The 25,760-nt window shown below is 34.9% G+C and overlaps 2 protein-coding genes across 3 annotated transcripts; both read right to left on the minus strand.

Annotated features, from left to right (window-relative positions):
- Positions 1-4,520: 4,520 nt before the first annotated feature.
- LOC116022992 (plant intracellular Ras-group-related LRR protein 9-like) lies at positions 4,521-12,414 on the minus strand. Its single transcript, XM_031263922.1, has 4 exons — positions 12,048-12,414; positions 10,451-11,306; positions 5,382-5,548; positions 4,521-5,279 (listed from the first exon to the last, which is right to left on the minus strand). Exons 2-4 carry the CDS (start codon positions 11,156-11,158, stop codon positions 4,664-4,666), a joined length of 1,491 nt encoding a protein of 496 aa, XP_031119782.1. The 5' UTR covers positions 11,159-11,306; positions 12,048-12,414; the 3' UTR covers positions 4,521-4,663.
- A 1,627-nt stretch (positions 12,415-14,041) lies between these two features.
- Positions 14,042-25,428, minus strand: LOC116022237 (chaperone protein dnaJ 10-like). 2 transcript variants are annotated; one of them, XM_031262862.1, is made up of 11 exons: positions 25,294-25,428; positions 23,508-23,653; positions 22,595-22,654; positions 22,243-22,325; positions 21,952-22,111; positions 20,964-21,093; positions 16,372-16,530; positions 15,444-15,622; positions 15,276-15,356; positions 15,041-15,199; positions 14,042-14,394 (listed from the first exon to the last, which is right to left on the minus strand). In XM_031262862.1, exons 2-11 carry the CDS (start codon positions 23,592-23,594, stop codon positions 14,296-14,298), a joined length of 1,197 nt encoding a protein of 398 aa, XP_031118722.1. In that variant the 5' UTR covers positions 23,595-23,653; positions 25,294-25,428; the 3' UTR covers positions 14,042-14,295. The 2 variants fall into 2 exon arrangements, with proteins under 2 accessions (XP_031118722.1, XP_031118723.1); XM_031262863.1 differs by having other exon boundaries at positions 23,508-23,665.
- Between the last annotated feature and the right edge of the window lie 332 nt (positions 25,429-25,760).

Genomic DNA, 25,760 nt, shown 5'->3' on the forward strand with positions numbered 1-25,760 from the left:
GTAGTTTTTAAGATTGGTCATGAATTATATCTCTAAAATATTTTTTTTATTAACTACTGAAATGAGTAGTTATTAAATGAAGATATGCGTTAAGTAAATTATACGTATAATTTTAAGTGGATAAGATAAATTATTTATAAAAATTGTTAATTTTATAACTTTTGGACAGTTAAAAAATATAGAACAACAATTTCAAGAGAAAAAAGGGGCATTTACTTGTTACATGGTGCGATTTGATTCTTATTTTACTTTATAATAGTTTATTTAATATTTAGTCATTTCTCTCCATCTTACAAGAGAAGCCAAATTATTGAAAATTTTTCAATTTTCAAGATGAATGTGAAGTTCTATTGTGTATCACAATGTAGGCAGGTCTATTTATATGTATTTTGGGCTAGGAGGAATCGAAATATGAAAGAATCTCTATTCCCCATCCCATTTTTCTATCCCATAAAAGACGCGGCCTCGATTAGTAATAGTAATTTGTAATTCTTTTTTTTGTTTTTTTTTGTTTTTTTGTGGGTCTCTGGGATCCTAACCAACTAACCTAAGGAGGTTGGTCCTAATTCAATTCGCTCAATAGGATGTCTTTGTCCAAATCTCATTAACAAACAAACAAGTAACCGATTTGTTTTCTTTGAATATTTTTTTGAAGTATTTCAGGTTTGACTCTAATGAAAAATGATAAATTTATATAACGCTGTGGTGATTTATCAATTTTATTTACTTTAGAGCAGGGAGCCCTACAAAGAATAGAATCATAGACTGATTCTACCAAAGTCAAAACACAAAAGTAGATGTTTGGTGAACCAGAGGTTTGCTCCAAACGGCTGGAATCTCAAACGCTGCCACACAAGGGGACTAGGACTAGGTGTTTCTTTGTTAGATGCAATAGAATGACCATAAGTATAGGAAGTAGTGTAATGTATTGACCATGATTATTGGAAGATATTTCGATTGTCAGGCTACTCTTGTGGTCTATTTAACCTATCAAAATCCTACCCTCATAGAAACCGATCAGGTGATCACTGAGGTCATCTATCCCATCATACTTAGCCTATCAAGGAGTTACACTTGATTGGGCACTCTATACATAATGTTGAATGGAAGACCATGTTTCCGGGGTCTACGGTTACCGTTCTATCCATCCGTAACAGGCGTTTTGACTAAAATGTGTGATTTCATGAGTAATGGATAACAATAGATAACTTTTAAAATAAAAAAAAAAAAAAGAGAAAAATTTATTTGAGTCTTGAGTTTCTGGTAAAAAAAACGCAAGTCCCTCTTGAATTTGTCAAATTTCTTAAATTTTTTTCACCGTACATACAAGAAATACAAGTAAAACTTGTGTTTTTTGTATGTATTCTTATACCGGACAACGTACTGAAAAATTTTTTTCATTAACGAAGACGGTAGAGTGTCGCTGGCGGAGCTGCAGAGGGGGTGAAGGCGCGCGGTGGGCGGGTAGCTATCAGCCAAGGAGGTGGAGACTGGAGATGGCGGTGCGGAATTTTATATTTTGATAAAAATATAAAATGCCTATTTTAGTCCTGCAACATATCAATTTTTTTTTAAGAATCTATTTTAACTACACATATAGGGGAACTTTGGCTGACGACAATACCATAACAGGAAAAGCATAGTTTATGGGACTACATTTAATTTCATTATTAATTAAAATGAGATAAGATACAATAATATAAACTGAAAAGAAAAGCAACCTTACCTTAGACAAACTATATATATGTAAGACATATATGCATATATGTTATTTAATGGTGTATATATAAATATTATATGCACGCATTGTCTGGCAATTAAGGACAACATACAGTAAGATCGAAATTTAATTTGTATTAGTTAGTTAATGATGAAAGTGTCCATCTTGGCAAGCTCGAAGTTCTTGTGCTTCCTCTTGATAAAAATATCAGCCTCAGTTTCAATGTCAAATGATTTGTGTTGATGGAGTTGTTTGTCGTCATTATTGTTGATTTCAGTGGTTTTCTGGTACTCAACAAAGTGGACTGCTTTCTTGTGAGGCTCAGGAACATGATGGTTACCAGGACAAAATACACTAGGAGGAGGAGGAGTCTGATGCCTACTACTTCTGATCCCATAGCCGCGGCCTGCAGCTATCTGATCTTCGGGATCATCAAATATGATTCTGCAGCCTTTGGTGATCATCTGAGCATCAGGGTACTGCTGGTATCTTCCACCGCCAACAACAACAGGTGTCCTCTCTGTCATATGACGACGACTCCAACTAGGATCATCCAGCGGGGAGGGATAGTGTGCACTTGTGCGCATTATTATTTGATATATTTTGATGTATGTGTTGTGTTTTTTTTTTTACCCTCAGCTAGCTAGCTCTGAGCCTCTGACAATATATATAATTTCTTAAGCAGATGCAGCAGTTTATATACCAATAACTTTACCTTATTATTATTCCCAGAAGATAACAATCAGCTGGCCGCCCCGCAAGTTGTTCCTGAATTGAATCTGATACCCTCTCTTTAGTCTCATCAAACACTACGTACACTGGATGGATGGGCCGGGTATTCATTCCATTTACCATTAACTTAAAGAAGAAGAACATATACAAAGAATATAATTTTTGGTCCTATATTACAAGGATGATGACCAGTTTCATCCAACTAGCATTATATTGAAGATATTTACAAAGCATTTCTTGATGAGTTGGATTGTGACCCCGTTCCACTGAAGGTTTGAATAGCTAGAGCTCTTCTTCCAAACACGTATTGTTATGAGAATCCTGGCCCCACAACTCATTTATTTATGTACAGTTTTGTAGGAATTGCAATTTATTGAATTTTAATTTAATGAATTTTCAGACTATATTGATTGGTGGGAGGGAATTGTAATTCCCTCCAAATGATGAATTGTAATTTATGCAATACTCCTCATGAATTGCAATTTGATGTAGAGGATGTGCAATTTTGTTGGTGTAAAAGATAATTTTTTTTGTCTTTTTTTTTTTTAAATTTGAAAGAATTATTATTATTATTCTTTTTAAACAATTATTATTATTATTATTATTATTATTATTATTATTATTATTATTACTACTACTACTACAACAACATAAGAGTATTTTAGTCATTTCGTCGCTTTTTACCTTTCAATCCCTTGTACTTCTATTACTGCATACCAAACACTGTAATTTTCATTCTTACTTTATTCATTGAATTGCAATTCCACCGAATTCTTTTCTCCTCTAATTCCCTCCTCCCAACCAAACGCCATGTTAAAAGGCTACTATAATAATAATACTAGTAGTATTAATAATAATGATGACAAGTTTAATGACAAAAATCACAGGTTTCAATCTTAAACTATATAGAAATAACATTTTTATTCTCTGATTAAAAAAAAAAACATTTTTATTCTCTCAATTATACCACAATCACATTTTGTTCCTCAATTGCCAACAAAATCTTTTTTTTCGTCCTCCATTGTTTTATGAAGTGGCATTTTAAACTTTTTGTTTGTTTGTTTGTTTGTTTTTTTTTTTTTTTTTGTTTTTCAAATTTAACCCTGCTCTAATTGAACATGTATAATTGATTTTGATTATTAGATAATAAGTAACAAAATAAGTTAATTTCAAGAATGGTTCCTTAACTATTATTATTTATTAATTTTTATCCTTGATTTTTAATTGGACCATAATAAGGTGTTTGGTAGCAGGATGAAATTGCAATTTCATTTCTACCAAATTCCATAGCATGTATAATTTCATTATTTGGTTAGAAAAAATTGTAAGTCTTAGGGTCCTCCAAGAATTGCAATTCTACATTAAAATATTATTTTGTCATTTTTATAACAAACAATGAAATTTGAATTCCCATCTTATTCTTTTTTTACGAAATTGCAATTCATTTCTTTCTAATTTCATCTTTTAACCCATGATCCCTTAACTATTGTCATTTTTCAATTTTCATCACTGACTTTCAATTTAACCATAAATAATCTTTTGCCAAATTTAGTCTTTCAATTAAATATGCATTTAGTAAAATTACATTTAGGCAAAAACTTGTGTTAGTGTCTGTGAGACGGGTCAAATCAATATTACATGTAATACTAAATCAGGAATAAATTAAAATGTTTATTACTTATATGAGAAAATGTAATATTTTTGAAGAAAAATGTAATACTTTTATGATGTACAAACATTACATTTTTTATCAAAAGAATTATATTTTCCTTTATAAGTGCAATATTACTTATAAGAAAAAAATATAATTAATACTTTTGATTAAAAAAGTAATACTTTTATATCAAAATATAAAAGTATTGCATTTGTTCTTAAAAGTATTATGTTTTCTCTTATAAGTAAAAAACATTTTATTACATTTGGTTAACTCGTCTCGACACACGAATAAGGATCCGTGAGACCGTAAATCTGGTCTTAGATCATCTAACCGATCTACAAAACTAACTTGTTTTACAAATTTGGGTTGTTGGGTGACATGATAGAATAATTATTTAATCAATTCCTTCAAAAAAGGATAAAAATTAAACCAGCAAATCTGTGGGGAAGAAGAGAAAATAGAGCCCTGAAAAGAAAGCCGGTTAATTCGGAGTTTAAATACAACGACCTCAATAATCTAAAATTCTATTTAGAATAGAGACTAAAAAACAAAAATCATAACTGCTGGTTGAGATAGTCGTCTTGTTCGGGTTTTTCAGCGCCTGCCAAATATCCTGAAACACTTGAAACAACATCACTCAACCAGGAAGCACTACGATCTTTTTGTTCAAGCATGCTTCGTCGCTCTTCTGCCATATTAATCATGCCAAGTCGTTTCTTTACCATAAAAGCCTTCACAGCTTCAACTCCTTCATCTACAACCTTCTTCGGAGGCACCACAACAGGATTTTGGTCCATCTTAAACTCTATAAGATTGTCGAGCCGGCCAAATGTAACAGGCAGTTCATAGATTTGGTTGTTGCTGAGATCAAGTTCTTTGAGATTGATCAAGTCGCCAATAGTGTCCGGTAGGTGGGTGAAGCCATTGAAATTACTGCTTAGGTTGAGGATCTCAAGATTTGTCAATTTCCCAATGGAAAGTGGAAGTCCATGGAGCTCATTAAAATGCACATCTAAAATGGACAAGGACTTCATCTCACCAATAGAAGTGGGAAGCGACCGGAGCTTGTTAAATGGAACAGAAAGTCTTCTAAGGTTCACCAGTTCACACCCCATATTCGTTGGCAAGTATGAGAGTTTGTTGAAGCTTACATTCAACTCTACCAGTGATCTGGAAACAGTTCATTAACGTAACGGAGATTTATTAGTAAAGTAAAGATCGAGAGACCAAGAATTAAAGAAGCTCTCTTAGCTTGTTAGTACTTAAGTTTACCTGCAGTGACAGATGCTATCAGGCAGTGTCGTAAGCTTGTTACTAGACATATCTAGTATTTTCAAATTAAACAGAAGTCCTATAGAGTTTGGAAGCGACTCCAAAACATTAGAAGAAAGACAAAGTTCCAGAAGGTTCTTCAAACCTGAAATCGAATCAGGAATTGCCTTTTTCCATCCAAAAATTGAAGCAAGTCAAATGTCAGAAGTATAAGAATACACAAAGCTAAGAAGTCTGTGCAAATGCAAATGAATTGAAATGTTAAGACAGCCAGCCGTCCGGCCTTCCATTCTGCATACGATTCACTTGAATAGACTAGTACTAGCCAAAGCAATCAATCATCCATTAACACCTATATATTGTTCGGCGCCATGTTGCAACAGGAAGTGGGAAAACACGGAAAACAGTGTTTTCTTTAAAAAAAACCTAAAACAATGTTATTTTATAAAGAAAAGTAAAATATGTAACACTATTAAGAGTATATACTCTAGTTATGATCGAGATTAACAAAAATAAGAAATAAGAAATAATATTAACGACAGAAAATAAAAAAGTCATGAATTACGTGGTTCGGCAATATGCATATGTCTACGAGAGTGAAAATATTCTTTCATTAATAGTGATGATGATGGTGATAACACAATACCTAAGGGATACAACCAAAGGCATCTATCCCTATACAATGGGTCTGACCCAATTTGCTCGACTTCTATTTCTTATATGAGACAGACTCATATTCCTTATATGAGACAATCTCATAAACCCTATATGAGACAAACTCAACAAATCTCCGCCTTGACGAATATGCCATTTAGGAAAAAATAATTATCTCACATATACACATGGATCAAAACAACCATGCTCATCCCAACTGGCCAGTCACATGCACCATGCACCACGCACCATTTAGCATTCCCCTAGTGCATGCTCACGAACTGCTACATCCCAAGTCATTCACCCTAAGCCGTCGATCTGGCATACCGGCCGCAACTAATGTTGATCCCAACTAGCCAACCACATGCACCACGCACCATCTAGTGTTTCCTCACCAGTGCATGCTCACGAATTGCTTAATCTCAAGCCTTCGCCCTAAGCCGTCGACCTGCCATCACGACTCATGTTAGGTCCTCACCCCGCCTAGCATGAGTGCTGCCCATTGCTATAGCACCCCTCACATGCTCATCTACCATTTGGAAACACCCAAGTCTAAACAATATTTGATCTTGTCACTAGTAACTGCTAGAACATCACCTTCACTATAATCTGAGTCATCAGCATGTACTACGGTAGCATACAAACTGTCACCAAAAGAGCTATCTCTTGCATTCTGCCTGTACTGATTATGAGCTAGCCAGGACTACAAAGATCTCATTAAATTTAATCGTAACTTTCCTGTATGGCTTAAAGACATTAATATGACCTTCCTGCATCTTAAGCCCATAGCATAAAACCTTTGCTTTAGATACAGTTGTTCGTTAAAGTTTTTTCTATGAAATGAATCTCTAATTCATCCCGAATTTTCTTTTGGAGTTTCTAGGGCCATAACGTGATACACAACTTCATCTGCGCGGCATAACTGAAATATTCTGTTACGCGTTCATCCAAATCCCCTAATCAGCCTCTTCCAAATTAGCTGGGTTTTCTGCTTTCAAGAGTTTCAGAAGACCTATTGTGCCAACAAATCCTTAACCCTAGGCTGTCATAGCCCGAAATTGATGTACCATCAAACTTTGATACCTCAAATTTTGTACTTGAACTGGCCATCTCAATCTGGCTCTAATACTAATTTGTTGAGATTAACAAGAACATGAAACGATGATAATGGCAAAAAGTAAAGAAGTCATGATTTACATGAAACGATGATGGTGGCGGTCTATAATGAATAATAGATAGCTATAACTTTTAGTGTAAGTGGTAAGCACTTGATCTTAACAAGTGGTATCAGACTCAGGTCACGTGTTCGAGAATTGTTGGGCGGAGGCCGATAAAATGGTAAAGGCCAAGCACTTAGCATCGCTTTTGGTGAAAGTAGTAAGAGTTTGATCCGTTGTTATTTAAAGAATTATGATCAAATGAGACAAGCTATTTAGGTGAGAAATGCGAACTAGTATGTGAGTGCACACAGTTTACTACGCGGATGCACACAGCTCGAAGTGTGTGCACTTAGCCAACATGAGTGCACACAGTTTAGGGTGTGTGCATTCGTGAAGTAGACTATGTGCACTCACGTTGTTCGCATTTTTCACCTAAATAGCTTGTCTCATATGAAGTCAACCCGTTATTTAAAATTAAATTTAAAAAAAAATATTTTTCTTTAAATATGTGCGTGTGTGTGAATTAACCAAATGTATAGATCATTCCTTTTCAATCTAAGAAATAAAATAGTTTTATTTATTTTCAATTTTAAACTTTTAATTTTTAACAGTTACCTAACTTTTAATTAGATAGGTCAAACAAGCTTAAATTAGGAAAATTACATGGATCAATCAATCGTTATATCGTGGACCAGGGTCCACAGTACACTATGGACTCTGGTCCGAAACGACCCGTTTTGATGTTCGTGGACGCGGAAGCAAATGACTTCACTGAATTCATTGTCTAGAATACACAGAATCCTTGTCTAGAATACATAGAATGACTTTAGTGAATACACAGAACATTGAAACAACGATACAGAAATCATCATCCTAACATTCGAATACACAAAACACGTCACAACCTATGTTTAAGTACCTCTAACATGAATACACATAATCGTAGTCTACAATACACAGAATGCCTTCAAAGAATACACAGAATATGAAAACACCAAATACACAAACACATCACCCCTGTATTTAAGTACCACTAACATGAATACACATAATCTTTTTCTAGTATACACAGAATGACTTGAGAGAATACACATAATATTGACACAACTACACAGAAATCATCTTCCTTAACATTCGAATACACAAAACACGTCACAACCTATGTTTAAGTACCTCTAACATGAATACACTGAATCGTAGTCTACAATACACAAAATGCCTTCAAAGAATACACAGAATATGAAAACACCAAATACACAAACACATCACCCCTGTATTTAAGTACCACTAACATGAATACACATAATCTTTTTCTAGTATACACAGAATGACTTGAGAGAATACACATAATATTGACACAACTACACGGAAATCATCTTCCTTAACATTCGAATACACAAAACACGTCACAACCTATGTTTAAGTACCCCTAACATGAATACACAGAATCGTAGTCTACAATACACAGAATGTCTTAAAAAATACACAGAATATTAATACAAATATACAGATCAGCTGAAATGGGAAACATGATTGCCAAAAAAAACAAACCATTAATTAAACTGACCAAAAAGACGTTGTTTTGGTACGGGGTGCACAATGCATTGTGCACCCTAGTCCACGATATAAATTGTCATGGATCAATGTCCACATTGCATTATGGATCCTAATTCAAAATGACATTAGATTCGGTTAACATATTATATACATGCAATTAAGATTATGTGCATCCACATAATAGGTACATACTTTATTAACTGAAAACACATAATGTTAATTGTAGACACATAATTTATGGGTTATGATCCACAATGCAAGATAGACTTGATCCATGTGGTATAACAATTGCCTAAATTAAATATGGACTCCACTAACACTTAGGTAGAAAACATACTTTTAATATGGTTACTATTTCGTTAAGAATAGATTGAGAAGTAATGTTACTTTACACAATTCAGAGGGATTTTTTGCTTGATTTTTTCTTCTTAGAAGAAGTGGTTTTTGGTTAAAAAAAAAAAAAAAAAAAAACGGCTCCCATGGTCAACTATCTAAAGGAGGGTGCCTCCATGGCTAAAGGACAAAAGTTGAAATGTTTAATAATCCTCCTTTAGCATTGCACCTCTCATCTATGCACAGCATATAATGTTTGTTTTTAATTCGCTAAATGTTCAATTTTTATGTTTAAATATTACCTAAAAATAACATTCATTATACTAAAAATGAATATTTATCTTTAATTCACATTGCAATCTAATGTGACAATGTGGATCACGATCTAAAATATAATTTGCTTGCTATCCATGTTATGCATATATACCAAACCTATAAAGACATACATGTACATTCACTACTCCTTGTGTACTCATAATATACTACGTATAGCACCTTAGTGGGCTCAAATGTATATGTACACAGATAGTGAATTTCGACTTGACGCGACCTAAAGAAACTTGTGATTAATTTTCCTCTCAAATTTTCACATAAAGATCGTGTCTCGTTATTCTACATTTCTACTTCTCCTATTTGCATCTACAGTATAGGTTGATTCTAGGTCAATTTACACTATCACATGCATTTTCACTTGACGATGCATGTTTCTATTAATCCAAAAAAAAAAATAAAATGTGAAGTCTCAATTTTTTTTAATCTAACAAAATCAGACACGTGACTATAATTTTAGGTCGTTTCTCTAATACAGAATAATTTGTTGGAAAAATAAAAAGAAAATATATACCGAACATGCATGTCTTTCGTCGATAAGTATATATTGAAATAAGGAACACATTATTACAATATTACTATTATTTATGGATAGATATTATAACAGTTTATAAATAATGTATCACCACGTAGTATTTAAAATGTTAAAAAAAAATGCTGAATACTATTGTTTTTCTCTTTTTGCACTATATGTTTAGACTATACTAGAAAAATCCCAAAAACTATAAAATGGCCTTACTGTAGAAAGAAAGATAAGGAGGAGAGGTGGTGAGGAAAAAAGAGGAGGAGAAGGAAGGAAAAAATAATAAAAAAAAATACTCCGTATTATTTTTTTTAAAGAACTGACTGGTTCGGCAGGAACTTTTGCCTTCACCATGGTTAAAATTTTCTTCTTTCAAATGTCTAAGGGATCCATCCATATTATCTATGCGACTATATATGCCTAGCTGAAAAATAACTTATTATGCTTGAGCGAGTTGAGAAATAAAAATAAAGTTGATATAAAAGTAGTGTAATTAAAATGGCTAACCTTACCTTAAGGTCGTTGTTGGACAAATTAAGCACAAGCAAGGAGCAAATTCTCCCGAATGCTTCAGGCAGCAAGTTCAATTGCCTGCCAGACAAATCAACTCTTTCAACCCCTTTCTCCAACGTTTCTTGCAAAATTGCTACTATTTCCTCATTCACCACCTCCTCCTCTTTCACCCCCCCACTATTCATATGATCCTCCCTTCCCTCAAGAGCTGCTGCCACATCACCGCCAGCCACAGCCACATCGTAAATCCTCCCCAGCCTTCGCTCTGCCTCTTTCAACAATACCTCATACGCCTGATGCATCTCGTCCAACTCAATCACCGCTTTATACATCTCCCTTTCCTTCTCCGCCTCTTTCCTCTTCCCTTCGTCATCCAATTGCTTGGATAGAAAAGCGTCAATTTCCGCCAGTTTGGCCTTAGCAGTATCCACCATCTCGTGATCAGGACGGTCGCCCAGAGCTTTGAGCAGAGATCGGGTCTGCGCCACGTCCACTATGGCCAGCCGCATGGCAACTACGACGTTGGGATCTGTGAGATGAGGCATGCGGTCAGTGATCTCAAAATGAGGATTCTGCGGCTGCCGGGTCCGTGCCGTTGGTCGTTCCATGTCGTCGGCAGAGGCGGTGGTGACGCTTAAGGATCCAAAGCTGGGAAGTTTGGACATCACATAGGAAAGAATCGGAAAGTTGCTAGGGTCTGGATCCATTTCGCGCCGCTCTCGGATACTATGACCCTAAATTGCAATCTTCCTTCTACGAAAAGGGAGAAGAAGGGGAAGAGTGATCGAGCGACTGATAGATTGTGAGTACGTACGTAGTGTTTCTTTCTAACTCTCCGTCCTTACAAGAAGATCACTGATCATGGAAAGCGGGAAACACAATAGCAGAATTAATTAGTACGTGCTTATAATTAGTAATAACAACAACAATTTCATATGCTACTCTTCAATAAGCAAAACCAACGCAACAGAAATCAAATAAAGTAACACTACACATTTTGACTTCGTTCAATTCACATCTCAGTCAAATAAAGCTTCTATCTTCACAGTATGAAATCAGAAATGCTTTTGATTAACATAGGAGCTGAGGAGCAACTAAAACAAGGCAAGACTCACAGAAACAACGCAGGAATTATTTGGATCCAACAAAACAAATTAATCAATCAGAATGATGGGATCAAACAGCAGAGAATTAGACATAAATACAAGAGATAAAAGTTCACATCCTCCAAATTAAGAAAATACCCAAAAAAAAAATAAAAAAATACAGCAACTATCTTAAAAATCAAATATTGAACAATAGAAAGAAACTAACAACGATTATGTTAGACAATCGGAACCATCCAGAGTAATCAAAGCTCAAAGACCACAAAGCAATAATTCATATCCATAATTCAAATGAAAAAAAAAAAAAAACATCAAACACAATGTAGGATCAACAAGTCAAAGTAAAAGATAATAACATAAGCAAGAAAGAAATCACATGAGCCAAAATTAAGAATGTACCAAATATACAGAAAGCAATTTGTATATATAAAAATCACATCTTTCGCTAATGAAAGAAACTAACAACAATGTATAATAGAGAAAAGCATACCTGTAGAACGGGGGAGAATTGAAGGAAGTGTGAAGGAGAGATGGATCTGAAAAATGGGACGGCTAAGAAAAACAAGGTGAAATAAAGAAAACAGTAGTAGAGATGAAGGAGAGGGGCATAATGATAGTGGGGATGTTAATGTTGTTGTTGTTGTTGGGGAAAGAGAGGTTTGGGTTAAGAAAAGGGAATCCATTCATTGGTTTTGATGAGAAAGAAAGACTGGAAGACAGACACTGAGACACACCACTCTCCTCGTTGAAGAAAACTTTCCTCAATCCTCTTCATTCTTCATTGCGCAGTCCTCTCCCCTACTACAACTATCAATGCTCTTCTCTCTCTATCTCTGGAATGGCAACTTTCTTTTCGTTCTCCCACCACTAAATTATTCGTAGCGGTTACAATATGCCCCTTTGAATTGACTTAATTGGCCTTTTCCGTTGAATGTTTCAATTGGGTCCCCAACTCCCGTGATTCGGGCACGGGAGTCGGGCGGGTAACATCCAAAAACCCCATTATTTTTTCCAGAGATTAGATTTACAAATTACAATTTGCAATCATATATATATATAATAAAATTAATGATGAAATTATAAACAATTCTAGTATTTGAAAGTGTAAGTTTATTTGAAATTATAAGATTTGTATATTAGTGTTGAAATTAATTACTTAAAAATTATATTAGGAAAAATTTAAACAAAAAATAGAAGGAAGAGCATGGCTAATTGATACTATTTAAAAAAAAATTATAATAAAATGAAAGGAATCTCTATGTTGAATACAATAGGAAGATTAAAGTGTTAAATACAGGTTGGTAATATAGACATAATTTGTGTATGTTTATTTTTCTTTAATTACCTATCCTAATATGTGTATGTTTAATTAACTTCCTATATAGGCAGAAAAACTTATCATTAATTTCAATAAAAATGAGGACATTTTATTATGATTACTGTATGGTAATAAGGAGTATATATTATTCTTAATTAATATTATACTAATTATGACGTCCATCTAATCTGAATAATTATGGTAATTAAGGAATATATATTATTTTTAATAAAATAATATGTATATGTTTAATTTCGTTTAATTATGGACGTAATATGTGTATGTTTATTTTCTTTAATTATGTTCATAATATATGTATCATTAATTTCCTTAATTGATTAGATAAAATATATATTATGTCAAGTATAAAAAAAACAATTTAATAAAAGTATAATGTGTAAATTAATTTCGTAATTACCATAATTATTAAGATTTTGTTCAAAAGTAACCATTAGCATAATTTTATATGGGTAATAATATGAGAAGTTGAATAATTTACATATAATTGTATAGATCTAATCATTTGTGAATTAGTGTAATAATATGTGAATTGGAATAATCATGGATGTAATATGTGTATTATCAATTTTCTTAACTGATTAGATAAAATTTATATTACAGAACGCATTAATTTCTTAATTGCCATAATTTTTAAAAATTTTATTCAAAATTAATCAAAGGAAGTGCACGAGTAATTCATATTATTTGAAGAAAAAAAATCGTTGTAAAAAGAAATTCTCTACGTTTAATTTAGATGTTAAATACGGTTGTTAATGACAGTTATTTTCCTTGTTTGCAGGAGTTTGTTAAGGGTCAATCTATATTGGTTGGCTTGGTTGCCTTGTATGGAGGGGAAGGGTTATGGCATGAATGAAATTACAGTCCTTCACTCTTCTCTGAAATTCTCTTATTCCCTTTCTCTTTTCTGCAAATCTCAATCCCTGCCTCATCTATAATTCTGCTCTCGAGTCCTAGTACATCAGTTTGGTTGTTGGATTCCTATTGTCCACGAATAGGTAACAATTTCGCCCAATGGCGTGCAAACAGCACCCACTAACATTATGGGGGCATTCAATATGCCTCTTGGGTTCGCTTTTAAATGACAAACTAGAACAGGATGTTGGAATTCAAATGGATGAGTTTAAAAACGTGTGCTCAAGATGCAGTGATCCAACGATCAAGTTAAAACTCACCCCCCAAAAAAAGGCTGAATTTCAGACTCATTAGCCAGTCTTTCAAAATTGTAGTAAATTTGTACTGCACACAAATATTCAGCAAATTACAAGCACCTTTACATTCACAGATATTCAGATGAATCTGTAATCTCCACTTGAAGCAAATGGAACATACAAACTGCTCCAACAATACCCCATTTAATAATACCTGGTATTCATACAGTGGGTAAGATTCAACTGCATGTCTAGGCATGTCTCTCTGCACCAGGTGGAGCAGTTGGCATGGGGAAATCATAGCTGTTGAATTGTCCGCTAGGAAATTGTGGTGTTTCAATGTATGGGCTCTGAAAATAACAGTTTAACAAGAAAATCAACATTTGAGTAACAAGAAAACTTTAATTCAGTGTGAGGAAACTGAATTTTCCAAGGAAACACTGCTTAATGTGTTTGTAGAGATACGACATAGAGCAGAGCTTTCATAGCATGTTATACAAATCCTGGTAGTTGTCCATATCTTATCAATTGCTCACTTGTTCAGTCTATCCTGATAAAAGATAAATTTTAAAATATCGTCTCTTCCCTGTGCAGTTGGAAGGAATAGAAAACTGATTATGGTGTGTTTTTATGTATGATGAAACATATTTTGTGTTTATTTTGGATAATGACACCGATGAAGTAGATTTTGAATGCTGTATTAATGATCATGGGAAGTTTAACTCCCATGACTAATACAGTACTCAAGCTTCAACCAAGAGATTGCACACATGGAAAATCACTTTTATCATTTGTTAACTCAATCTCCTCTCATTCTAGTATCAAATAATGGCATATCTCACTTCTGAAGGAAACACATTAGGATCTCTTCTCACAGGCCCGTTCTCAAAAACACACACACACACATGAGAAAAATCAATAGACCACTCCCCCCAACCCAACACATACAAAGAAGTCTGCAGGGGAGTTGTTTAGAAAAAGAATTAAAGGCAGTACCTGCACTGCAAAGGCTGTATAAGGAGCCTCATCTGCATTTTGAGATCGTGAGGATGGATTCAAAGAGTGAGAATCATAACTTGGTTCACTTCCATCCAACGTCTGGACAGGAGTATTAGCTGAAGTCTCAGTTTCATTCCCATTCATCGACTTAACCCTCTAATGACACATAATTTTCTATTTTAGAACCATCGGATGAAATGATATAAAATCATCATGAAATTGGTGAAAATACCTGAAAAACTTTGCCAAGTGTCTTTAACCCCTTTGCTCGTGCACGGAGTTCTTCTTTCTTTACATTGTTATCTTGTAAAACCTGAAAAGTGCCAAGAGATTCTAGAATGAACACAATAAATAAGAACAAAAGCAGCATGCAATCAGAACACAAAAACTCGTGAACAACCATCTGACAAACACGGGAGAGAGTGGTCTCAATATCAGCAACATTAAGCTTCCACAGAGAGTCAATCATTATTTTCTTGTGAGACTGCATATACTCCTCTAGTTCTTCCTCAGTGTAGTTTCCTTCTGCACTAAGTTGTCGTTTCATGTCCTCTTGAAGCTGAATCAAAGCAAATGCACCTAGCAGTAATGAAGTAATGAAATCAACCTTTTGAAGGAGAAAATATGGAACTATGCATCAAAAAAGCATGGGATCAAAACAGTGTGCAGAAGGAGATGTGAATGGTGAAGCAAAGAAGGGAGAGAAGGGTGATAATGAGAAGGATAAGCAAGGAGATTCTAGCTCCGATGATGATGGTAAGGATGAATCTATAGTAAGCTACGGAACTTGGGCTGAAAATTTGAAGAAAAAGGCAGGAGAGGATAGTGATTTATTGGAGGTGGTGGAGGAGGCAGGAGAGGATAGTCAGTAAGCTACGGAACTCAAGCAGCATCTTTCAGTTTTCACTCATACTAGAAATTAACATAAATATGGTAATGGCATGCAAGTAGATAGTACTGTTAATATATATATATATATATATATAGGGGAGGGTTCAAGTGAGAATACCTCCCCTTGTAAAAAGTGTGGACACAACCACACCTTCCATCTTGAGAAATCAAAGGCTAGGATCTTACGATTCCTAAATTTTCAAGTTTGAAATAATTATAAAATGAACCCTGATCTTAAAGTAGTGGCAAACAACAGAACGAACACTAATTTGAATGCCCATGATTTCCAAACTGTTAAGAGCATCATGATTTGAATAATATAGAGGCACCTTTTCCAAAAGTAGTGGCGGCTTTGTAAAGTAATTTAGAAAATACTAGGAAAATTTATTTTCATGTAAAAAACAAAGCTCTAATAAGATAAAGCACTACCAACAAACCTGTCGCTGCGGTGACTTGTGACTTGATAAAATGGCCTTTGTTTCTGAACCACTCAGCAATAAATGGCACTCCCAGATATATAGCTTTTTTTCCAAGTTCTTTAGCTGCCTGCCTTGTGTATATGTAGCCAATGGTATTTAGCATATCAACACCGTAAGCTGTGATGAATATCACCAATGACAACTCAACATCAATAAATCAAGATGGTAAGCCCTGATACCATGAAGGGAATATGAAGAGAGGGAGGAAAAGAGTCGGCTAATTGGGAATCCAAGAAACTAAGGATGTATGGAAAATCAACTTGACATTTCCACTTTTATTCTTTGAGACATGCAATTAGAAAGTAAGCCAATCATTCACTCCTAGCAGCACTACTGTTATATTTTTCAAGTATTTCATTTTGGCCCTGTTTGGTAAATGGTTGTTGGCTGATTTGGTTGGTTGTTTGGGTTAGAAGGTATGATTTGTTGATAATATTAGCTGATTGTAGAAAGTTGTTTGATAAATTAGCTGTTAACTGATAGCTGTTAGGTATAATTTCTTTTCTCAAAAAGCTAATTGAAAAGGCTGCTTTGAGTAGCCTTTTGAATTTTAGCATTTTGGAGTTGCAAAAAGCTTATTAACCAAACAACTAATAGTGGTCAAATAAGCCAAAATTGGCTGATAGACTGATTATTTACCAAACAGGGTCTTTGTACTTGCAGCCCTTGGTAGTTTTCCATATTCTTAGTATTAACTTAGTAATTTTCTTTACATTGGCTTGTAAATTCAACTATATACATACATACACAAACACCAAGACGCGTTTGTGTATTTCATGTTTTATGTAGCAATACGATCAACTTACACTGTAAGATTTATTTTTACTATTTTTTAATAGGCAAGTAAACTTATCAAAAGGCCCCAAGTTTATAGAATGCACTTGCTACAAATATTTGTACAGGGGGATATAGAAAGGATCCCAAATTGAAAACACAGAAAGGCCATCCAAATCCAACACATCAAGCCAATAAATGTCATTCCCACCCTAAAACTAAAAAAGCTTAATTCCTGTAAGATTTACTTTTATAATTTTCTTTACATTGGCTTGTAATTTCAACTATATACATACATACACAAACACCAAGACACGTGTGTGTATTTCATGTAGCAATACGATATTATGATCAACTTATACACTGTAAGATTAATTTTTATTATTTTTTAATAGGCAAGTAAACTTATCAAAAGGCCCCAAGTTTATAGAATGCACTTACTACAAACACTTGTACAAGGGGATAGAAAGGATCCCAAATTGAAAACACAGAAAGCCCATCCAAATCCAACACATCAAGCCAATAAATGTGGCATTCCCACCCTAAACCCTAAAACTAAAAAAGATTAATTCCTCAACCCCAACTCCGCCCTGGTGAAACCCTACCTCCCCTTAAAGCAAGCAACATCCCCTGCCACTGTTGCCACAATCATTGGCACTGTTGAATTTGAAAGATCCAAAGCCTGGCGGTGGAGAATAACAACCACCCGCCAGTAAGGTAGAAACAAAGATGAAGAATCAAGGAATGAGAAAATGTATTACAATACTCAAAGATTACAATTATATTACTATAATTCTATGTTTCTAATGAAGAAACATAGTACATATATATACACACACACACACATATATATAGGCACACACACCCATTCATAAACAGACAACCCTATAGATAGACATAACCCTTTGTTTTTCAACAGGCACCACTATCATTGCTACCACAAAGTCTCCCAAATGCTTTTCACACCAGTATAGGCCCCGATCCACCCCGCTTTAGCTTGATGGTCCTCGAACACCATCTCACAACCCTCAAGCACTGCACCAAAAAATCATGCAATGCAGTACCCAATGAGCATATACAAGAGAATTGACTACACCCCATAGTTCATCATCCAACTTGAAACCACCCAACACTTCTACCACCCACAAACCACCCAACGTAGCACAAATTTAAGAACCCCCTAGTTGCTAAAACTTCTCTTCCTCAGTCCAACTCGAAACCATTGACCAACAGTTCTGCCCACAAATCACAAAAAGTGATACNACTAAGGATGTATGGAAAATCAACTTGACATTTCCACTTTTATTCTTTGAGACATGCAATTAGAAAGTAAGCCAATCATTCACTCCTAGCAGCACTACTGTTATATTTTTCAAGTATTTCATTTTGGCCCTGTTTGGTAAATGGTTGTTGGCTGATTTGGTTGGTTGTTTGGGTTAGAAGGTATGATTTGTTGATAATATTAGCTGATTGTAGAAAGTTGTTTGATAAATTAGCTGTTAACTGATAGCTGTTAGGTATAATTTCTTTTCTCAAAAAGCTAATTGAAAAGGCTGCTTTGAGTAGCCTTTTGAATTTTAGCATTTTGGAGTTGCAAAAAGCTTATTAACCAAACAACTAATAGTGGTCAAATAAGCCAAAATTGGCTGATAGACTGATTATTTACCAAACAGGGTCTTTGTACTTGCAGCCCTTGGTAGTTTTCCATATTCTTAGTATTAACTTAGTAATTTTCTTTACATTGGCTTGTAAATTCAACTATATACATACATACACAAACACCAAGACGCGTTTGTGTATTTCATGTTTTATGTAGCAATACGATCAACTTACACTGTAAGATTTATTTTTACTATTTTTTAATAGGCAAGTAAACTTATCAAAAGGCCCCAAGTTTATAGAATGCACTTGCTACAAATATTTGTACAGGGGGATATAGAAAGGATCCCAAATTGAAAACACAGAAAGGCCATCCAAATCCAACACATCAAGCCAATAAATGTCATTCCCACCCTAAAACTAAAAAAGCTTAATTCCTGTAAGATTTACTTTTATAATTTTCTTTACATTGGCTTGTAATTTCAACTATATACATACATACACAAACACCAAGACACGTGTGTGTATTTCATGTAGCAATACGATATTATGATCAACTTATACACTGTAAGATTAATTTTTATTATTTTTTAATAGGCAAGTAAACTTATCAAAAGGCCCCAAGTTTATAGAATGCACTTACTACAAACACTTGTACAAGGGGATAGAAAGGATCCCAAATTGAAAACACAGAAAGCCCATCCAAATCCAACACATCAAGCCAATAAATGTGGCATTCCCACCCTAAACCCTAAAACTAAAAAAGATTAATTCCTCAACCCCAACTCCGCCCTGGTGAAACCCTACCTCCCCTTAAAGCAAGCAACATCCCCTGCCACTGTTGCCACAATCATTGGCACTGTTGAATTTGAAAGATCCAAAGCCTGGCGGTGGAGAATAACAACCACCCGCCAGTAAGGTAGAAACAAAGATGAAGAATCAAGGAATGAGAAAATGTATTACAATACTCAAAGATTACAATTATATTACTATAATTCTATGTTTCTAATGAAGAAACATAGTACATATATATACACACACACACACATATATATAGGCACACACACCCATTCATAAACAGACAACCCTATAGATAGACATAACCCTTTGTTTTTCAACAGGCACCACTATCATTGCTACCACAAAGTCTCCCAAATGCTTTTCACACCAGTATAGGCCCCGATCCACCCCGCTTTAGCTTGATGGTCCTCGAACACCATCTCACAACCCTCAAGCACTGCACCAAAAAATCATGCAATGCAGTACCCAATGAGCATATACAAGAGAATTGACTACACCCCATAGTTCATCATCCAACTTGAAACCACCCAACACTTCTACCACCCACAAACCACCCAACGTAGCACAAATTTAAGAACCCCCTAGTTGCTAAAACTTCTCTTCCTCAGTCCAACTCGAAACCATTGACCAACAGTTCTGCCCACNAATATAAAACCAATGACAACTATCTAAAGAGTGGCAACCCCTTATACAACTTTACAAAACCAAAACTTAAAGATTTATAAAAAAAATAAAATAAAATAATTAAGAGAGAGAGAGAGAGAGGAGCTAAAGAGAAGGGGAGAGGGGCTATCATAGGTGAAGCAAAGTTTACTGAAACCCCAAGAAGATGATACTGATAGAGGATTTCTAGAGGGAATTAGAAAAGAAAGTTTGGCGAGAAAGAGAAGTCTTGTTTCTGTCTTATTCATAAAGAACTTGAACACTGCTATGACTTGTCTGCAAGGAAAGCATAAACTTATTCCCAGATTCCTAACTGCTTTTTTTTTTTGCAACAAATGAAGAATAACATTGAGTTTTGTGTGAAGACTTATCTCAATGCCCAAAGGACTTATGCAGCAATTGCCCATTCCAAAGAGATCACCAAAAAAAAATTCATCAAACCTTTTCCATAAATCTAGTGAGTTGATTAACTTTTTCTTTGAAAAGATATGGCGAAACAGAATTTGTGTAAAATAAGTTCCTCATAGATGTAAAAAGCTTGAGGATGCTTTACGCTTAGAAGAACTAGACAACCTGTTTCTGCCCTTCACTCCTTAACATGGTGTAAGTTACCAGTTTCTTCTAGTAATCAAATTGTCGCCATATTATTCCTGATCATGTGAATAATGGAAGAAGTCAAAACAAGTTGAAAGAAATAATACATAGCACATAACCTGCATTGGAAAGCCGTGACACTTCAGCTTCAGCATGAGCCCTAAATTCCTCCTTACTTCCTTGTACATATACGTTCAGTCGATTTTTTAGTATTTCAGCAAGTTTTTCCTCTCTTTCTCTTTGAACACCCTTGAATTACAAAGGAAAAAGAATGCATTAACATATTAGAGAAAAATAGACACATTTTAAATGAAAAGAAAGGTCACTGAAGAAATTAATGCAACCAACGTTTCAATTAGTCCACTACAATTAATATGCACAACCATCTAACAGTGTTAAAGATTCTACAAAATTCAGCCATACCAAATGAACCATGACCGCATGGCTCAACCTTGAGGCCATGGGCCTCAAGGGTTAACAGTAATGTAAATAGTTTAGTGAAATAATAGTATTTTGGAGATAAGTGTCATCAAAAGTACCTTAGTAGGAAACATTCCAACTAAAAACAAGTTAATAGTTTATTAACTGAGGTGCTAAGCCGGGTGGGTGTTTTGTTTTTCTTTTTCATTTATATTTGTGTGCAACTGCCCTAATGTTCACCAAATTTGATGTCATGTTAATTTGTTACATAGAGACACACTTTCCTTTATATAAAGAATATTATGTGTTACGTGATGGGCTAACCCAAGGGTTACACCTAAGGTTATGCCCTAGGATTTCTATATTTGAATAGTTAGCAGCTTCCCTAAGCCCTTTCTTCCCTAGATTTCCCCAACAACAAATAAGGGATAAATTAGAGACAAATAAACCTTTCTTCTTCCTATACCCCCACCTAAGTGTGAAAAAAGATGTTAGGCATTGAGGACGTGCGGAATAGAGAGGATTTCACTTACAAGTAGGGCTGCAATGCTAAAGCTATGTTGCATTGGATAACTAACTTTCTTTTTAACAAATGATGGGGTCAACCAATTCATGGGCACCCAATGAATGGAAGCCACATCAGGAGGGGAAAATAGCATTTTCCAATCTAAAAGGATTAGATTATACCCTCATCTTCTCTTGCAGCTTTTTAGCATCAAATTCCTCGCCTTCCGTGAATATGTCTAGTGAAGCCATTGATGCCATGGCAAGTTGTCCAATGTAATCCTCAAAAAGTTCACTCCCAAAAAGCATAGCAAAGATTGCTGCAGGATCAATGATTGCCTCCCTGCAATTAATATCAAAACACACAACTTTTAGTGTAAGTTGGAACTTAAATTAAGCATGGTAACCAAAAATACCTTTAAGAATATATGTCTAAAACATTCAAACCAATCAAACATATAAGAAGAACATTACGTTGAAATTCCGGATTTCCCATAAGCATCATAAGCTTGTCGTTGGGCTGGATCACTCAGTACTTGGTAAGCCTCACCCAAAACCTGCAATGACAAAAACCAGATGGAAACTTTTTTGCTTTCTTTGTCTAAATCAAAGAAACACTAATGACTAATGTAATGGAGCCAAGTTGAATCGTAATGATTTGTGAACATTTGCACCATTTTTCCTTGTACGAACTACTACCAAAGAGAGTGAAATATGCAGTTCCAATTGAAAAATAGTTTATGTGAGGAAGAAAGGGGAAACCAAAAAAATAACCCAGACACACACATAAACACAAAGTTGGATGCTAGCCAGATGGAATTCTCACCTGAAAGTTTTGTGCTGCTAGAGGATCATTAGGATTTTTATCTGGGTGAACCTGTCGTGCCTAAACCATGCAAAACAATACATGTAAGATCATTTGGGTTTTATGGATATACAAAAAGATCATTAACTCAGCACAAACTATCCTTCAACCTCAATATACTACTATAAAATCTTGTAAGGGCATACTACCCCGTATTGAAAAAGAGAAGGTGAATACTTATTTCAGCAAACTAAGCACAAGGTCTAGGGAAAATAATTCAAGATAGAAAGTCCAGGAAGGTGACAATTCAAGACTAGTATTTGAGTGGATTGATTTGTCTCACAAAGAAGAAGAAGAAGGACAAGCAGCTAATAATCTGACAAATCACAATTGCTCCATTTTTAGAGCTAAGGTCTAAATTACTTCAGAAACTATCTCATCAATATGTAACAACCTTGTAACAATTTCTTTGGACAAAATTAAATTGGTTGTAGACTAGTAATCTAAACACCATGGTCTATAATTCTTTTAGTTGAATCAGAACCCAAGAAACAATTTAGCTCATGGAAGCTTTTACATACTAGGGCTAGTACAATGAACCCTACTGTGGTGAGCTCTGTTGTTACTCAAAGGGAAAACAAGCAAATAGCATATATAAGAAGTAAAGGAAACAATTTAGCCCAAGGAAAATGCGGCAACCAGATGGCCTCTCTCCTAAATCTCTGATTAAGAATGAAACAGCAACATATACCAGGCTAGATACCCAAATCGACATATCAAAACTCTAATCCTTGTTGAACTCCCTTTATTTGAACTGGCGAAGATATAATGTTACAATCAAATTGCATTTGTGGATGTTAGCGTACAACTGAAAATAGTAATTGACATCAAAATAAATGCGAGTAAGGGAGCAGCTAGAATTGCACACTAATACCTTAATATAATAAGCCTTTTTAATTTGGGCTTCAGTAGCCATAGGGCTTACGCCTAGAACATCATAGTACTCTGTCTCCTTCACCATGGATCTTGAATTTCCCCTAATATACGTCTTCCTTTCCTTGGACAGAGACTAGGCCGCACCTGAAAGTACTCCTACCCATCAGTAATAATAGTATAAGCAACAAGCAATTAGTCCTAAGAAATAGAGTTTTGCATAACAATAATGAAGAAGAAAGCCAAATTAGTGACCACCTAGATACTTGGTCCAATGTGGTTCATACACTACCACTCTTCGTAATTTATATCTAGGAGTGGAACTAGGCCAAGCCAAGCCTTAACAAATTAGGTTTGTGCTTGTTATGGAAACCTAAGGCTTTATTTTTAGGGTCAAGCCTGAGCCTACAATAAGTATGGCCTAACCTTAATCCTTTGTAAGAGACTATTTAATATGTAGGCCATTAAAATGGCTCCAAAGCCAACAACAAAATAAGCTTTGAGCCCATTTAAGGCATGCACGTTATAGGATTTAAGCCTTTTCAATGGCCTACTTGTAAAAAACAAAACAAAAAACAAAAACAAAAACCCTAATACTAAAACAAATTGACAATAAAACATATTACCTGACATGTCAACATGATAACTAACCCAATACTTCACATGAAAACCAACCCATAACCACAAATCCATAAAGTCCAAAATATACAAATCTTCCAACACAAGTTCAACAGTGACACTAAGTCACCAACCAATACAAGGTTCAATGCAATGTCTAGAATCAAAACCAACCAAATGAACCAATACATCATAACAATGTCTAAATTGACACCAAGTCACCAAGATCAATCAAGGCTTTAACATAATGTCTTCCTATTCAACACTAACTTCTTGTTCATCAAGAGAGTTGTTACTTTCTATTGGTTGACTTGAAGAGATTGATTGAGTTGTAACATGTTCATTAACTTCTTGTTCATGAACGTATTCAATTGTATTGTTACTTGTCATCCTATATAATATCATAAATTAAAGTCTATACAAATTAGTACAAATAATATATATATATATAAAACTAACAATTAACTCAAGTAGTCAAGTATTGAATAAATGGCATGACTTCTCTGGTACCAGAATACTTTATTTTCCAATTTCCAGCAATCTTAATATTTTACAATATTTTCCTCTATACATTCCAAGAGCTCTATGGTCACAAGCGACTAAGAAAGCTAAGCAATCAAGAGCTGGAATTCACTAACTCTAGCAGTCATAAATAAAAAGAGTAATTCCACATGTACTCCATTTCCAACACTTAGTGCTAGTAAAAGTTGAGAGTAGGTTTTTGGAGTCAAAGTAGTACTTCTCAAATAAAAAAGCCAAACACCTGACACATGATCTAGAAGTTTAGAACAACATTTTCTTAACCCTAAACTACACACAAGTCCCATTTACAAATTACAACAAATGACAACAAACCAACACAAATAAATATCATATAGCAGATAAACAAAATTGCATGGCATCATTAATTTCGTCTAAACACAATGGACACACCAAAATTGAAATACACACAGGCACATATTGAAATCACACGGCCGGAGGTCGCAGTCCGCAACCCGAAGCTCGCCGCCGGAGGCCGCAGCCGCAGGCTGCAGGCCGCAACCCACATCTCGCAGCCGGAGGCCACAACCCACAGCCGCAGGTCGCGCGAGTCGTAATATGCAAAATACAGTAGAAGAACTACTGACTACATGCTCAGAGAAAATAAAGTAGAAGAGTAGAAAGCCTACCTCAGCTCAGCCGTCCCCAGTCCACCGTCGGTCTGGCTCACGTCGTCAATCCACGGCTCCACTGATGTCCGCAGTTCCGCACGTTGCCCGGGTCGGAGAGAGAGGAAAACAGGAAAATGAAACGAGGAATTTTGACTTTTACTGGTCCTTTTATATTACCGAACGCTGATTTTTATTAAGAATCTATGTTTCTTTTCAAAAAAAAAAAAGAATCTATGTTTTGGGCTAATTGTTTATGGGCTATTTGTTTTCGAAAGTTGTATATTGGGCCGGAATTGAACATATTAATTTTGTTCATATATTTGTTGAGATGTTTTATGTTACGGAGTATTAATTTATTATTGTTATATAGCTTATCAATTTTTGAAATATATTTTAGTTTTAGGTCGCGTGAGATCGTTTCACGGATTCTTATCCGTGTGACATATCGAGTTAGTATACAAATGTGATGCTTATATTTTTGTGGT

Source organism: Ipomoea triloba, chromosome 6 (genome assembly GCF_003576645.1).
Source record: "Ipomoea triloba cultivar NCNSP0323 chromosome 6, ASM357664v1".
Taxonomy (NCBI): domain Eukaryota; kingdom Viridiplantae; phylum Streptophyta; class Magnoliopsida; order Solanales; family Convolvulaceae; genus Ipomoea; species Ipomoea triloba.

Bases quoted from the DNA above. Each gene is read 5' to 3' on its own strand.
- LOC116022992 (XM_031263922.1), bottom strand. From the start codon at position 11,158: ATGGATCCAGACCCTAGCAACTTTCCGATTCTTTCCTATGTGATGTCC. The intron at 5,549-10,450 runs GTAAGGTTAGCC...GGATGGAAAAAG, and splicing joins TGTCCAACAACGACCTTAAG to GCAATTCCTGATTCGATTTC. The intron at 5,280-5,381 runs GTAAACTTAAGT...AACTGTTTCCAG, and splicing joins GATAGCATCTGTCACTGCAG to ATCACTGGTAGAGTTGAATG.
- LOC116022237 (XM_031262862.1), bottom strand. From the start codon at position 23,594: ATGGTGAAGGAGACAGAGTACTATGATGTTCTAGGCGTAAGCCCTATG. The intron at 22,326-22,594 runs GTGAGAATTCCA...TTGTCATTGCAG, and splicing joins TAGCAGCACAAAACTTTCAG to GTTTTGGGTGAGGCTTACCA. The intron at 14,395-15,040 runs GTACTGCCTTTA...TGTTATTTTCAG, and splicing joins ATACAGCCTTTGCAGTGCAG to AGCCCATACATTGAAACACC.